Source organism: Giraffa tippelskirchi, chromosome 8 (genome assembly GCF_054371585.1).
Source record: "Giraffa tippelskirchi isolate mGirTip1 chromosome 8, T2T-mGirTip1v1.2.pri, whole genome shotgun sequence".
NCBI lineage: Eukaryota > Metazoa > Chordata > Mammalia > Artiodactyla > Giraffidae > Giraffa > Giraffa tippelskirchi.
The window spans coordinates 78,620,419-78,636,760 of NC_137282.1; the positions used below are offsets into that span (position 1 = coordinate 78,620,419).

General features: G+C 47.2%; 1 protein-coding gene across 6 annotated transcripts in view; it reads right to left on the bottom strand.

The window, feature by feature from the left end:
- The window catches only part of MTMR12 (myotubularin related protein 12), a 69,248-nt gene that overhangs the window by 2,941 nt on the left and 49,965 nt on the right, over positions 1 to 16,342 (bottom strand). For 4 of the 6 annotated variants that reach the window (XR_014062517.1, XM_081521420.1, XM_081521417.1 and 1 more), the window contains exons 9-15: positions 13,435 to 13,541; positions 12,662 to 12,786; positions 10,607 to 10,685; positions 9,018 to 9,088; positions 6,685 to 6,857; positions 4,168 to 4,335; positions 3,109 to 3,270 (exon numbers count right to left, since the gene is read on the bottom strand). Coding sequence is in view for 5 of the 6 variants with exons in the window: in XM_081521420.1 (XP_081377546.1) it covers positions 3,109 to 3,270; positions 4,168 to 4,335; positions 6,685 to 6,857; positions 9,018 to 9,088; positions 10,607 to 10,685; positions 12,662 to 12,786; positions 13,435 to 13,541 (885 nt within the window). In the remaining variant the exon portion in view is untranslated. The remainder of the gene's footprint in view (positions 1 to 3,108; positions 3,271 to 4,167; positions 4,336 to 6,684; positions 6,858 to 9,017; positions 9,089 to 10,606; positions 10,686 to 12,661; positions 12,787 to 13,434; positions 13,542 to 16,342) is intronic. The other 2 variants (XM_081521418.1, XM_081521419.1) reach the window with 2 other exon arrangements.

The window sequence follows — 16,342 nt, forward strand, 5'->3', positions numbered from 1 at the left end:
ACAATGACAGTTGTTTCCATCCAAAAAAAACCGAAAAGCATAATCCTACTTTAAGAAAAGTCATGAGAACTGCCCTGTGAACGCAAATTCATTACAATGCCATCACACACAGAGAGAAAGTGGCAGTGGGTGGGTGGGGGATGCCTGTTTATTCCATGATGAGCATATCAGATGCATGCTGGGTTGATAAACAAATGGGTGAGACCAGGCGCAGGGTATTAAGCACTCGTGAAGAACAAGCTGAAGTTAAGACAGGTGGATGAAGACCTCTCTGGTAGTCCAGGGGTGAGGAGCTCGCCTGCCAATGCAGGGGACATGGGTTCGATCCCTGGTCCAGAAGGATTCCACATGCAAAGAGGCAAGTAAGACCGTGCACAACTACCGAGCCCCAGCTCTAGAGCTCCGCAACTAGAAAAGCCATCGCAACGAGAGGCCCGAGCACTGCAACCAAGATTAGTCCCAACTCACCGCGACTAGAGAAGAGCCAGACTGGAGCAACAAAGACCCAGCACAGCCGGTAAATAGGTGAATAAAAAGAGAGGCAGATGATGAGTTAGGGGAGTTTGGAGATGAGGCCTATTCATTTGTGAAGGGAGCAGAATGTTTCTTCTTTGAGAAACTTAGGGGGCTCGCTTCCACAATATTCTGAACACCTGTGAAGAAGCAGTGCCAACGACCTGAAGAGCCTGTCGCTCCAACGAAATAACTTACAGGCTTAACTTGTGGGAGGTCAGGCATCCAGTGGGAGGTCAAGCCTAAGTCACAAAGGTTCTTTTGGACAGAGACAGATGGGAGCAAAAGGAACTTGAGAACTGTCTAAATGGGCCGGATATTCTTGTGGACGAGCTGCACAGGGTGGAAGATGTTGCGAGCGTCTACACGCTGGTCCTCCTCAGGAATTCGACCTGAAGCCAAAGCTAGGTGCCGTATTTAGGGATGCACTGGGAGAGGGTTGTGAGGATGGTCAGGCCAGCTGCAACAGATCCTTGGTGCCCAAAGATAAAGGTAAAAATCTGAGGAGGAGCTGTTTCTCCCCATCTCTTTTACTCCTGACGTGTCATGTGAAATAAGAAGAGACAGAAGTTTTATTTGGGGGCTAGGTGCCTAACTCTGTAACATGTTCCTACCAGTAGTTCATCCTTATTATGGAGTGTAGAACAAACAATAAAAATATAACGTAGAAAGCAAAACCATTCACAACACCCCAAGTCAGAGATGACCAGGATTTCTGACTTTCCAACTGGGGGCAGGAGAGTTGGGGGCTGGCCTCTTCTGCCCAGTGACCCAGGTGAGTCAGGGATAGGGAAACAGGTGGGACCTTCGCTGCCTGCCGGGTTCCATGCTCAGCACCTAACATGCAATCACTCACCCAGTTCTCAGAGTCACCATTACTGCCCCATTTTACACATGAGAAAACTAAGGCACAGTGGTTAAGTCAAAAGCAAAGGCCCCAGCTACCAAGTGCCAGGTGTGGTTTCACACAGTCTGGCTCCGGAGGGAGCCCGGAGTCTTAACAGAGCCCCCCGTGTCTTGGAAGCCCTTCTCTCAAGCCCAAAGTGAATGGAGTGTGCTGGACAGGCCAGGTGGGGGCAGCACTGTGTCCCTGTAGCCTGGTCAAGGCCTGGGGCTGAGGCTGGGACCCTATACCTGAGCGGACCCCATGGTCTCGAGGGGTAATTCCCAGGGCAGCGCATTGGGCATTCCCAGGGCAGCCGTGGTTGGCCATGGCTCTTTGGTCTCTACAGAACGTCTCCCAAGGCTGCCTGTCCCCCAACAAGAGGCCCCAAGCCTGACGCCAGGACTCCTCACCCAACGGCCTCAATGGTTCTCGTCAGCCCAGCGCTGACCCTGCATGAGCTAATACAACCTCAGATGCCCTGACCTGCAGCTCAAGCCTCTCCCACGGGCCAGCTCCTGGAACCTGGGCCCTTAGGTTCTCTACTCCCACCTACGAGAAGGGACCCTCAGAAAAACGGGGCCTGGGCAGAGAAATGGACTTACAGGTAGAGCTTTCATTCCTCCCTCAGACCTCTGAGGGCCCTTGTCCCTCTGGTGGGGGCAGCTGGGCTATCCTGACCCGGCGGGAGGCGTGTGTGCAGCCACCAGGGGGCACAGCACACCGACAAAACTGACCTCTGGCCTGGCACTGCTGGAGCACAAGGCAGTTCTGGCCCAGCAGACAGGACAGAGGTTGAACCAAGAGCGCTAACACCCAGCCTGGGCCTGAGGACACTTGAAGGGGTGAAGCGGCAGCCAGCAGAGGCACCTTCTGTGAGTGCTGGCATTGACTCATAGGTCCCCCAGCCCCTTTAGAATGGAGCCATCTCCCACACCAGAACTGGCTAGGCTAACAGGAGCCCCGCAGGACTTCTGAATCAAAAGATGGTGGTGGAGAAGGCAGTGACATGCTCTGACTTGCGAGTGACCATCACTGACCACTCTGCTCTCCTCTTTGTGGGGGGCTCCCAAGTCAGGAGACAGAACAAGACATGCCAAGTACATCATACATCATCTAGGGAATGTCGGAGTTTTAATAACTAGTAAAATCAGGAACAAATATCTACAGGGAAACCCGAATAATTTGATGTTTGTCATTTAAACCCAGGTCCGCAAATAACAGCCCACGGGACCAATCTGGCCCATGCGAGCCTCTGTAAATACTGGAACACAGCCAGGCCCGTCTGCCTACATGGTGCCCATGGCTGTCTTCCAGCTCCAACAGAATGGGTGGGGAGGTGGTTGTGCCAGAGCTCTGTGGCCCCTGATAGAACATGTCAGTCACAAACACCATTTTTAGCATGAAGAGAGGCCTTGCTAGTGAAGACTTAACTGGTACAGATGACATAAAACCCACACTGTGATCAGCGTTCCCTCTGCTCTATCAATCACACTTGGGCAGGGCTGAGACCCTCTATTCCCCGCGGCATCCCCAGTGACACTCAGGACAAACATGCATCTGCCGAAGGCAAGGATTCTCAGGGGCCCTGACAACCTGCCTGTCACAGTCTTGACTCTGTGACTGTGCTCAGAATCCGCAGGTTAAATGTAATCCTTCCAGACAAGGAGATCTCTGCACAGACGAGGGGGTTAGACACACACAACTCTTACTTTGAAATGCGTTCCCTTCCGCTGGACTTTCTCCAGTTTTGGCTTCTCCACGTAAAGAGGGTTTGTGAGCAACGTCTGGGCTTTGGGTTCAAACTGCACAGACCAATCCCACACGGTGAGCAGATTCAAAGGCTGGCTTTGTGAGTCCTGGCTCTCCCTGCCCTGCCAAAATAAGCACAGGTCACGGTGTTTGCAGGGAGGCCCGAGGAAAGCAGACAGTGCGGAGAGACAGGCTCCAGGATGGCGCACTCGGCCGGCCCTGAGACCTGGCCTCCGTGGCACCGCACGTGAAGGCTGTGGCCGTCGGTGGTCGCTCACCAATGGGTTTAGGTGGGGAGGAGGCAGGACACATTACCTCCAGCAGAACTTGTGCTGGCCACTGTGCTGAACACGCTCGCCACACCCTCATGAGGTCGCTCCTATTTTTCCAATTTACCTTTGGGGAAATGGAGGCTGGGAAAACGGAAGTGAACCACCTGAGGCCACGAGGCTGGTGAGCAGCAGGGCTGTGTGACTGGAGGCCCGGGCTGTTTCCCACTCCCTGGGAGATGTGGTAAGATCCACCTGAAGGGTAGCTCCAGCAAACCCCAGGCCCCCAAAGGGCTAGTCGGAGCCGTGATAGTGCAGTTGAAGCCCCGGGAGCAGGGCCTCAAGGAAGACTGTAAAGATGTTTAAGGCGGAGAGCGAAAGCCGAGCTCTCCTGGTCGGCCTCCATTCTCTTCTGAGTCACTCCAGGCATCCATCAAGTAGAAGAGAAGGCATCTGAGCTGTTCATAAAGACTACTTTTAATGTGCTTAATCCCTAGCTCTCACACTGGCTCCCAGCCCCGATATTTACCCTGTGACCCAGGGCGACTGCCTCACTGTCTCAGTGACTCACTCTCAGAGATAATAATTCGGACTTGAAGATTACATATCAATACCTGGAGAGCACTCAGGACAGGGCCCTCTGTATAATCACTGTTATAAAGAAAATATCATTTTCATCATCGCTCTTCTTACATCTTACTTGTTAGACACGACTTCTTCAATACACAGGTTCCTAAGAGCGACTCTTACCACGTTCATATCTTTTTGATGAGGCGAATTGAAGAAGAAGGTGCTAAAAATAGGTATGTACAGGCTGTCCGACAAAACGGTCAGGTACGTCTCTGTGAACTCGAACGCCGGGGGATGCTGGTGCACCAGCTGCCACACGCAGTCCAAGAAGAGCAGGAACACGGGAGCCTACGTGAAGACAAGACGCACGTGATGGAGGGGTGCCAACGGTCCAAAGCCAGCGGTCCTGGGTACAGGGCAGCCACCTGGACAGCTGTGGAGTGGCCTCTCCTGGGCACTGCATGCTCTGGGAAGCACATTCCAGGTGATTGCCATTCCCAACTGCATCCCAACCCCAGAGATAAACATGCTTGACTGAAAAACCACACGCCCGTGGATTCACCTCAGGGCTCGGCAGTAGCTCCCTATGTGAAAGACATGCCCGAGATGAAGAAGGAAAATCTCCTTGCCCATCAACACTGGCAGAGGAGCAGTTGCAACTGAGCCTGAGCACAAGGAATGCTAACTCTGAACCTCAACAAGTGAAATGCTATTCCCCACCAAAGAATGCCACTCTCCTCACTAGTAGCACTGTATTACCAAAACAAAAAAACAAAAAAAACCTACTTGGTTTCTTCAAATTTTGTGAATATTCCCTTCTCCGCCCTGACAATGGGCTTCCCTGGTAGCTCAGACGATAAAGAACCTGCCTGCAATGTGGGAGACCTGGGTTCGATCCCTGGGTCAGGAAGATCCCCTGGAGAAGTGGAAAGGCTACCCACTCCAGTATTCTTGCCTGGAGAATCCCCATGGACAGAGAAGCCTATAGTCCATGGGCTCACAAAGACTATACACAGCGCCCTGACAATGAGGGCTCAGAAGAGAAAGAGGATGGGAGAGAAAGCAGAAGGGCAAAAATGAGTTTCTAACATTTTTCACAAATGCATTTTTTTCATCGATGGCCTCTTTTATTATTCAGAGGCAAGCTCTTTCTTAGTAGAGTTTCTGAGGGCACCTTGTCATTCCCCAGTGCTCCTCGAGTCACCAGTGACCCTGTCAGGTGGACAAGGCTGGCTGCGTCACGGTCTCTCCATTCCCGAGCCCGGCTCAGGTCTCACACGCAGCTCCTGAGAGGCGGGAGCTGGCAGTCCAGCTCTTGACTCAGTCCAGCGCTGCGTCAATTGCATCACAAACTGGACCACCCACTTTTCCGTCAAAACTCCAGGGTGTCAATGTTGAGATGTGAAGAAAGGTCTACGTGGCAACTTTATCTCACACCTCATTTTACGTTCAGTGGCATTAGATAAGAGTGGAAAATATCTGAATCTCACAGCACAGTCAGGGAAATGGGCTCAGAAAGTGCAGGTGACTCCTCCCAGCCCTGGGTGAGCAGGTGGATCTGCTCTGGGCTCCTTCCCCTTTAGACACGGTGCCTGTCCGTCCCCCTGCTCTCAAGATAGACAGACTACACAAGACGTGCAAAAACACCCTCTTCCCGACACAGTACCAAGTCTCTGAGCGCCATCAACCTTTTGAATTAGTTTCTCAGAAAGGCAAGTCCCTTCTAAGACTGAAAGATGGTGATGCATATTCACCATCAGCCTGACAAGACACGGATGAGTATAGGCCAGGCCTCAGAGAAATCTGCAGGTTCAGCAAGAGCAGCCCGGTCTCCCAGGACACACCGAGCCCCTATGGGCAGAAGCCTCAGCTCTGTTTCCAGAGCCGCTGTGTCAAGCTGTCCAGCACCGCAGACAGACATGCCTATTATCTGGGGGAAGAAAAACCACCAGTCGCCCTGCTAGCATATGTTAGCTCTGCAGGTGATTTAATTACAGTTCACATGTTTTCATTTTTTCTCCCATGGTTGTTAATAATGCAGCCAAAGCAGTTGGCACAGCTGTAACCGAGACAAGTACATCCCAGTTTGGGAGAGGGGCCTCGTTTTCACTAACTGAACTGTCTCGCTATCTCTCCAGTGCTTGAATTCAGAAGCCCAGGCCTGCAGCTATCATGGCGAAGACCCGGGTAATGGATAGCATTTACATAACCCTGGGCTTTATTTTGAAAGGGTTTATTGCAAGGGAAATTTACTTTGTGTTATTATGTATTTTCTTATCATTATGTGTTGTTATGTATTTTGTATGTATTATTATGTATTTTCTTGTTATTATGTGTTATTATGTATGTACAGGGAAACTTGTACCCTATTTATTTTTTTGCAAAGACTAACTTTTCAGAAATTGTGGGAGTCCCACCGAGTTCATTTTTATTTAAGTTTTACAAGTCAACATCACTTCCACCATGAACTATAATACACCCTTGGGACACACAATTTAGAAGGCTCCAAACACACGTGCTAATAAATACCCTTTTCCCTGGGAAGGGTTTCCAGTGTTTAAATCACTCAGAGTCACCCACCAGTGCCCTGTCCTCGCCTTCCTGACAAGCTCCTAAGGTGTGCGCTGCGCAGGTATTAAAGGAGAGACAGGGCTCTGCGTCCCCAAGGCTGCCCAGGTCTGCGCCGAGGACACTCACCTCCTCCTTGTCGCTCTGACGGAGGTGGTTGCAGCGGTCCAGGAAGCAGTGCCCACCCATGATCCACTCCTTTTGGACAAGGCTCTGGAAACCGAAAATGGTTCGACAGTGGGGGTCCATCATCACTTGCACCAGAGAAGAGACGAGGCAGCAGAGATCGGAGGCGTTGTCCTCTGTGGGGGGTGGGGCGGGGGGGGGGTTGCCAGGCAACAGCGCAGAGAGGGAAGAGGGGACCAAGTGTTAAAAGAGCTGCGGAGGGCACAGGTAAAAGCAGGGCCCCCACACCAACGTCTACCCCGACAGTCAAGTTCTAATTCCCAAAAACCCCGGGCCGTTGGTGGCAAAAGGTAACATGTTCAGCTTGAGAGACAAATGCTTCTAGCCTGGCTGGTACCAGCTCCAACAGACACTGGCACTAATGACGGACTCCTTACTGGTGAATAGATGCAATGTGGCAAACCCAGTGTCAGCACGGGGGGGTCAGATGCACCACACAATGAGGGCACAGGTATGGCGGCTTGCTGGGTTCCACAGACCAAGTTTAAAACCCTTCCAGCTGGGGCATCCAGATCACCATCCCTGAGCTCACTGTTTCACAGCTCAGCTGCTTCTCAGCCACCTTTCCTCCACTACCTCTGCTTTGGAGAAACGGTAACATTCCTGGATTGCACCAAAATGCTGATTGTCAGCTCCATGACTCTTTCCATTTCTGTTTGTCTGAGAGCACGGCGGGGCCTGCCTAGCCTAGAGGCGAAACTTGCCCTGGTAAGTACAAGCCACATGTCCACCCCTCGGGCAATGGTACAAAACTCACATGATGAAAACTCCGCTCACATCCTTGTTCACCATCCATCACTCATAGCAAATAACAACATAGGTCTACATCTGGGCATTTGTCTTAAGAATTTTACAGTCCTGAAAGTCAAGGTCTACATCCTCATAGTTTCTACTGTACGAAAAGAAGTGCCACTCAAGTTGCTATTTTAAAATGTCCATGAGGACGATGGTTCTTGTAGTCACAGGGTTAGAGAAACTTCAGAATGAATCGTAACTAGGGAGGTGTTTGCACTGTTAACCTTTCCTGTGACCCCGGGGCCAGGAAGCACTCCAGGGCCAGGCTTACTGTGCTCCTTATCTCCTCCAGGAAAATAAGTCTAAACTATGGGAACACAAGGGTTCAGAAGAAACAGATTTTTATATTCGTCTTTCTTTTGAAACAAGTTTCGGTTTTCAAGAGAAATCTTCCTTCTTGCGTATGAAGTATGTTATCAGTACACCTACAAGTTCCAGGAAGAGTGGCCAGAGAGTAAGATTTCAGAGAAGACACAGCTCCGCCGTCTGTCAGGGAGTGAGGCGCAGCTCAGCCTCATCCGCTGACCATTCTCACTTCATCTGGGGTTGGTGTAGTCTGGCCTGGGTACTTGTACTTCTCAGGCCCCCAGTCTTTATCCCTCCTTTTCACCAGTTACTCAGTACTCTGTTTGGCCGCTGTTAACCAGATCTTTTTCAGTAACACCCTTATGCCAGCTCTCTCTCAAACTCAATAGGGTGTCAACTTCTAGAAGGCAGAAGCAGAGTTCTGTACGTGGGAGGTGCTCAGTCTGCATGTTAAAATTTAAGTCAGAGGGTACAGAAGCCCCAGGCTGACACATTTCCGGTCTGCTCACAGAAGCTAAGTCCCAGGAGTCTGACACTTTCTGAGAAAGTGTCAGTAAAATAATAAAAGCCTGAGGATATGGAAGCATGAGACACTCTGCTTAAAGCATGGGACCACAAGACTTTAAATGGCAGGTAATAATTTAGCTCAGATCTAACCAATCCCAGCAACAATCTTTGTTGCATGAGGCTTATACATTCTGGGTGTGTATGTCCAGTCCACATGTACAGCAACTTCAGTCCACTGAAGAAAAGGAAATCGTGGACCACACAGTTTTTACAACTGCACAAAGTTGTCAGACACAAAGATGTAGAAATAACAACTAAACCATCCATGGGTCTCTTCATACAAAAAAGGTCATCCAAACTTTAACTGAGTTAGTATAAAACAAAACCCCAAAATATCTGGAAATGTGAGCTTTGGTAAAGATACCAAACAATTCCTTCTTGGGCTGTGAATACGTCTGCCAAGTTCCAAGTGAAGGCATTTATTTTTAAACTATAACAATGAAATCTAAGGCAAGGATTCCAAGGTCAGGGTAAAAAGTATGGGAAGGATTTCTACACTAGCTCACTTCTTTTATAAGACAATTCCACTTACATAAATCTCTATATACAGAAACAGAACCCCAAGTAAAGGAAAAAGGAAACCACCCTTTGTGCTTTAAATGTATTACCTAAAAGAAGAACGTTCATGTTTTGGGCTTCTAGACATTCTATAATCTCTACTGCTTTTTTCAGGCAGCGCCTATATAGGAGAGAGACAAGTAAAACAGATATTAGATCTTGAGCTTGGTATCATGAACAAGAAATTTAGAGGCAGTCTAACTTGATCTTCAGTTTTCCATCTCACTTACTGTCTCATACTAAAATTATACAGAAAAGAAACAAATTATCATTTACACTATTCAGGTACTGCAAGACATTCATCTGGTTATTAGAAACTTACAATTTTCAGAAGGGAATTTCAAAGTCGGATGTAAAAATGCTTAGGCGATTCCTAAACTGGGAGTTCTTACTGCAGATTTATACCTGAGTGTGGCAGTGAGTCCTAGTAAGACCCCAAAATGTCTATATCTGGAGGCTATGCTACAGGCCCATTTTGTTTAATTTAAGATCATTGGCTAAATGTATCCGCCTGTCTGGAAAGGCCCACTGTGCCCCGAAATCCCTTTGTCTCTCTAGACACACTATTCCCTTTGAGACTGTTGCCACCATCAGCAGCTCCACCTTCTGGATTGATAACCCTGCCACGGGGGTGCCTCCCCCAGGCTCTTCGCCCGGTTAGGGACACGCACCTTCTCTACAAGCCCCACAGAAAGAAAGGGCCTCTTATTTTATAACATCTATCACAATACTTGCAATTATATATTCAAATTATGGGACATGCAGCAGGCTCTTCAAAACCTATTTGCTAAAAAGGGTTTGGAGGCCTGCGGCTCCTCCATACAAACCAGGCAGGTCTGAGGGAGAAAGCAGAGTGAGGGGAGAGAGAGGGGCCTGTCCTTTCCTCAGAGGTGTGCTGGGGCTGCAGCCATTCTCCCACTGGCTCTCACCTCCGGGTCGTACCTGTTCTGTGCCTCCATCTGCCCTCGCCTCTGTTTAAGGGCAACGGAGAGAAGCTATTCAAAATAGGAAGTAGGACAGGGAATAAAATTTTGTTCTCTCAGAATCTTTATTTAATTCCCAAAATGAAAAAGACTAATTGGCATTCATTATAGTAAAAAAAAATTTAATATGTAAGAGACATAAAAGATAGAGAATTCTTCTAAACAAGTATTCAATAAAAACTAAGCATCTGGGAATTCCCTGGCCGTCTAGTGGTTAGGATTCCGTACTTTTACTGCAAGGGTACAGGTTAAATTCCTAATTGTCACCAAACCGCCTCCCTCCCCAAATAAAAACAAAACCAGAAAACTCAGCATCCCCCCAGCTTCCCAACCCCCAGCCTCCTCCCTGGAGGTAAGCACTGCAGCTCAATTAGAATGCTGGAGTCCCACACCCCCTTTTCTGCAGCCTTCCCATCCCTGGTCCATAGTCTCAGGAGCAGACCTGTGTGGACAGGTAGCGTATTCATAAATTCTGATCAGATGTGCACAAAAATAATAAATAACAAATGCAAAATTCAGCTGAGCCCTGAACAGAACATGTAACCTAAGAATATCTAACTGTGAAACAGAAAACAGTTAAATTATTTTTCAGTTTGCTTTAATACTTTGGCTTACGGAACTGTGAAATTTATGAGCAAAACAACTCCTTGCAATACCTGATTATGTCCAGCCAGCTGCTACTTTCCAGCAGGGAAAACCATTTGATGTCTGTGTCCCAAAATTCAGTACTATTATCTGAAAAAAAGGAAACAGAGTAAAGAAGTCAGGCACTGTTTGCTGACACACCGCTGCAGAACCTGTGCTGTTTAGTGGCATGGCCCTACACTAGGCTGAGAATCCAGCACAAGGCTTTAAGTAAAGCGCATTTCAAGCCTTTAGCTGAAGTGGTTTTTGAACTGTAAACCACTGGAAGGGTGTGGTAGTCAAAAACAGACTTTTTTTTGCACGAGTAAAAAAGTGCCCTACAATCTACCAAGCCACGGTCACCCTGTAACTCGAAAGGAGAGAAACATGCTTTAGGCAGACACAGTCAACATTCAGCCTGCTGCTCTTAGAAGCGAAGATGCAACAGGCCATGTCCTGATGCCATGGAAACTTGAGGGGAGAGCTAGCTTCCACTGGAGTCTTAAACACACACACATTTATCTTGCACACTGACACACACATTTATCTTGCACACTGGACACAATCTCCCAACCCAACTGGAGACAGAAGCGCTGCATTTTATAGAAGTCTAATGCACGTGAAAGTTGCAAACTCAAATCAGTCAGAAGGCAGATACCCCTGCCAGTACTGGATGGTGACAAAAGAAGTGGAGAATCACAGTACGGGATCAACCAGTGCAATTTCTTACTTCTCCACATGCCAGCTTTTTGTCAATGTGTTCTAGTTAGAGGTGTACACTGGTTTCCCTTGGTGATATAGTCATCTTTGTCTCTAATGCCTGGCATAGCTGGTGTGTATAATGGAAATGCAACACATGTCAGCTGAATAACTGAGTAAATCCTAAGTCAGACCACTACGCTAAAAAGTAAAAGCTGGAAAACTGCCAATAAGCATGACAAATCTCAGAGGGTAAACACGCATTCAAGAGTAAAGAGGGAGGGGGACATATGTGTGTCAATGGCTGATTCATGTTGATGTATGGCAGAAACTAATGCAATATTGTAAAGGAATCATCCTTTAATTAAAAATAAATACATTTGAAAAAACAGAGTGAAGGGAGGGGACTTCCCTGGTGGTCCAGCAGCTAAGACTCATCCTTCTCAATAAAGGGGGCCTGGGTTCAATCCCTGGTCAGGGAACTAGATCCCACATGTTGCAACTACAGAGTCTGCACGCCTCAATTAAAAGTTTGGATGCCACAACTAAAAGATTTCACATGCTACAAAGAATATCGGAGATCCTGTGTGCTGCAACTAAGATCTAGTGCAGACACATAAAGCAATGAATAAAATATCTAAAAAAAAAAAAAAGAGTGAAGAGAATAGGGAATTCCCTGGCAGTACAGTGGTTAGAACTCAGTGCTTTCACTGCTGAGGGCCTGGGTTCAATCCCTGGTTGGGGAACTAGATCCCACAAGCCACGTGGTGCCGCCAGAAAAAAGGAATGAAAAGAATCAACAGATGACCGACCTTGATTAAATGTGATCCAAGGTCTGAACTCTTCACCCTGGGCAGCCTGGGCAGGGAAGGAGGCGTGGCAAGGATGGACATATTTAATTTTCTACTTTGTACATTTCTGACGAACTGGACTTTTTTACACTGTAATATATATATATGCTCAATCAGAAAAATAAAATAAAATACTTCCACTCGGTGAGGGAGGAGTCCATTAAATAAGTGACTAAGAAAAACAAATAGATTATTGACCCCACAAAACAGCTGGGGAATACAGGTACTGCATAGTTCTACAACGTCTAAAGGGAGAAGGCCAATGCTCGCTGCTGGGGAAGGGAGAGAGGAGAGGGGGGCTCTGTGTTCACCGCTACGAGAAGGGGCAATGGGACAAGAGCCCAGGGGAAAACAGTGGGAGGAAGTGTGGCGAGGGCCGCCAGCCCCACGGTAACCGGCCCCTCTGCTCCGTGATCCCCGCCCCCACAGCTGAGTCTGACCACGAGGAGCCCAGGGACAAGGCACCGCCTTTCACCCGAGCCATGCGGCATGTCTTTTTCCAGGTGACAGCGAGTTTTGGCTCAGGGTTCTTCTCACCTATCAGAAACAGCTGTTTGAACTTAGAGTATGCCATCTGGATTTCCTGCAGGGACAGGAAGTTGCTTGAGAGGTCTTCAGTTTTAGCAGTCTCATAGGGGGGCCTGTGGACGGTCTTGTAAATCCTAGGTATCAGAAAGGAATGAGAGATTAGAAGAGCAGGCCTGAGTCAGAAACAGTTTGTTTCTCCTGAGCACTTCCTAGGCACCAGGTGTGCAGGGCTTCCACTGGCTTCTCCCCAGTGAGGTAACTGCTGCCCAGCAGCCACTCCTGGTCAGCCGGTGGCCAGGAGCTCAGCGACAAGGAGCAGAACCACCAAGTTTATAAACTGAAAGAGCCAAGATGTGAACCAAGGCAATTTAACTCCTAAGTCTACTCCTTTTCTTGTTTTTAAATTCATCCAGCTTAGGGGTGAATAAAAACCTTTAACTTTTTTATTTTGAAAATTTTCAAACATGCCAGAAAAGAATAGCACAGTGACATCTATACCTTGACCCAAATTTGACAACTGTCAATTTTAAAGCCATCAGACTACTTCCCCCTAAATGGTTCCGCCGTGTATCTCTCAACACAATGCAGTTGATGCACTTCAGGACCATGTCATCTTGACTCTTTTCAAATTAAAAACGACCTCACTGAGCTGTATTCCTGGCACTAGAGGGCTTTATCAGTAGGTAAACTGAAATGCACTTACTCCCAAGAACTGTTCCCAGCTTCCCGGAAAACAATAACCAAGCCAACTAAATGATAACAAGATGTGCAACAGTGTTCACCTATCTGAGAAGTTCTTCTGGATCTGCAACATGCTGTCATCCTGTTCTTTGGGCAGGGCTGACATTTTCAAGAGGGCACATCCGTTGTGGCAGGACCAACACCATATCTGCAGAAGAGAAGGAAGGTTTTCCAGACATGATGTAAACCACCTTACAGAGGACAGGTAAGCTTAGCCATGAAATTCATACAGGGAAATTATACCTTCAATACGAAAGACCTGAATATAGTCAACCCTGTTATGCCAAGGAATCACTGTGTTATCAGTTCAGTTCAGTCGCTCAGTCATGTCCGACGCTCTGCGACCCCATGAATCGCAGCACGCCAGGCCTCCCTGTCCATCACCAACTCCCGGAGTCCACCCAAACCCATGTCTATCGAGTCAATGATGCCATCCATCTCATCCTCTGTCATCCCCTTTTCCTGCCCTCAACCTTTCCCAGCATCAGGGACTTTTCAAATGAGTCAGCTCTTCGCATCAGGTGGCCAAAGTATTGGAGTTTCAGCTTCAACATCAGACCTTCCAATGAACACTCAGGACTGATCTCCTTTAGGATGGACTGGTTGGAGCTCCTTGCAGTCCAAGGGACTCTCAAGAGTCTTCTCCAACACCACAGTTCAAAAGCATCAATTCTTCAGCGCTCAGCTTTCTTTATAGTCCAACTCTCACATCCATACATGACCACGCGAAAAACCATATCCTTGACTAGACGGACATTTGTTGGCAAAGTAATGTCTCTAATTTTTAATATGCTGTCTAGGTTGGTCATAACTTTCCTTCCAAGGAGTAAGTGTCTTTTAATTTCATGGCTGCAGTTACCATCTGCAGTGATTTTGGAGCCCCCCAAAATAAAGTCAGCCACTGTTTCCACTGTGTGCCCATCTATCTGCTATGAAGTGATGGGACTGGATGTCATGATCTTAGTTTTCTGAATGTTGAGCTTTAAGCCAACTTTTTCACTCTCCTCTTTCACTTTCATCAAGAGGCTCTTTAGTTCTTCTTCACTTTCTGCCATAAGGGTGGTGTCATCTGCATATCTGAGGTTATTGATATTTCTCCCGGCAATCTTGATTCCAGCTTGTGCTTCCTCCAGCCCAGCGTTTCTCATGATGTGCTCTGCATATAAGTTAAATAAGCAGGGTGACAATATACAGCCTTGACACACCCCTTTTCTTATTCGGAACCAGTCTGTTGTTCCATGTCCAGTTCTAACTGTTGCTTCCTGACCTACATACAGGTTTCTCAAGAGGCAGGTCAGGTGGTCTGGTATGCCCATCTCTTTCAGAATTTTCCACAGTTTATTGTGATCTACATAGTCAAAGGCTTTGGCATAGTCAATAAAGCAGAGGTAGATGTTTTTCTGGAAACTCTCTTGCTTTTTCGATGATCCAGCGGATATTGGCAATTTGATCTCTGGTTCCTCTGCCTTTTCTAAAACCAGCTTGAACATCTGGAAGTTCACGGTTCACGTATTGCTGAAGCCTGGCTTGGAGAATTTTGAGCATTATTTTACTAGCGGGTGAGATGAGTGCAATTGTGCAGTAGTTTGAGCATTCTTTGGCACTGCCTTTCTTTGGGATTGGAATGAAAACTGACCTTTTCCAGTCCCGTGGCCACTGCTGAGTTTTCCAAATTTGCTGGCATATTGAGTGCAGCACTTTCACAGTGTCACCTTTCAGGATTTGAAATAGCTCAACTGGAATTCCATCACCTCCACTAGCTTTGTTCGTAGTGATGCTTCCTAAGGCCCACTTGACTTCACATTCCAGGATGTCTGGTTCTAGGTGAGTTATCACACCATTGTGATTATCTGGGTCATGAAGATCTTTTTTGTATAGTTCTTCTGTGTATTCTTGCCACCTCTTCTTAATATCTTCTGCTTCTGTTAGGTCCCTACCATTTCTGTCCTTTATTGAGCCCATCTTTGCATGAAATGTTCCCTTGGTATCTCTAGTTTTCTTGAAGAGATCTCTAGTTTTTCCCATTCTATTCTTTTCCTCTATTTCTTTGCATTGATCGCTGAGGAAGGCTTTCTTATTTTTCCTTGCTCTTCTTTGGAACTCTGCATTCAAATGGGTATATCTTTCCTACTCTCCTTTGCTTTTCGCTTCCTGTCTTTTCACAGCTATTTGTAAGGCCTCCTCAGACAGCCATTTTGCTTTTTTGTATTTCTTTCCCTTGGGGATGGTCTTGATTCCTGTCTTCTGTAGAATGTCACGAACCTCCATCCATAGTTCATCAGGCACTCTATCAGACCTAGTCCCTTAAATCTATTTCTCACTTCCACTGTGTAGTCATAAGGGATTTGATTTAGGTCATACCTGAATGGTCTAGCGGTTTTCTCCACTTTCTTCAATTTCAGTCTGAATTTGGCAATAAGGAGTTCATGATTCAAGGCGCAGTCAACAAAAAACACTGATTTAGTGTTAACACCACCACCACCACCACCTCAGGTCTAAGTAGTGACATTCAGACTCACTGATGGTCTAACATATACCTTATGACTTGGCTTTAGTACTGGGAATCTGGAGGATGATAATAAAATCATCTTCATTACTGTTACTGTTATTACTATTATAATAGAGGCTATTATTACTATAATCATAGAGGCTATCACTGGGGTAAAGCTCATTATTTCAGGATTTTACATGAATTAAGTCATCTGATTCTCACAACCACACTCAGACAGGTATGAGTACTAGCGCCACTAACAACAAGAAATAGGTCTGAAGAGACTGAGAAACTTCCCCAAGTTGCACACAGTACAGCAATGCCTCTGAAGGCCCTGCTCTACCGGGATGGTCAAAAGAGGGCAGCTCCCATCATTACAGAAAGTTCAAACTAGAAAGAATGGACAGTTGGTTATTCAACATACACTGATAAGAGACTTGCACGTGCAAGACACTGAA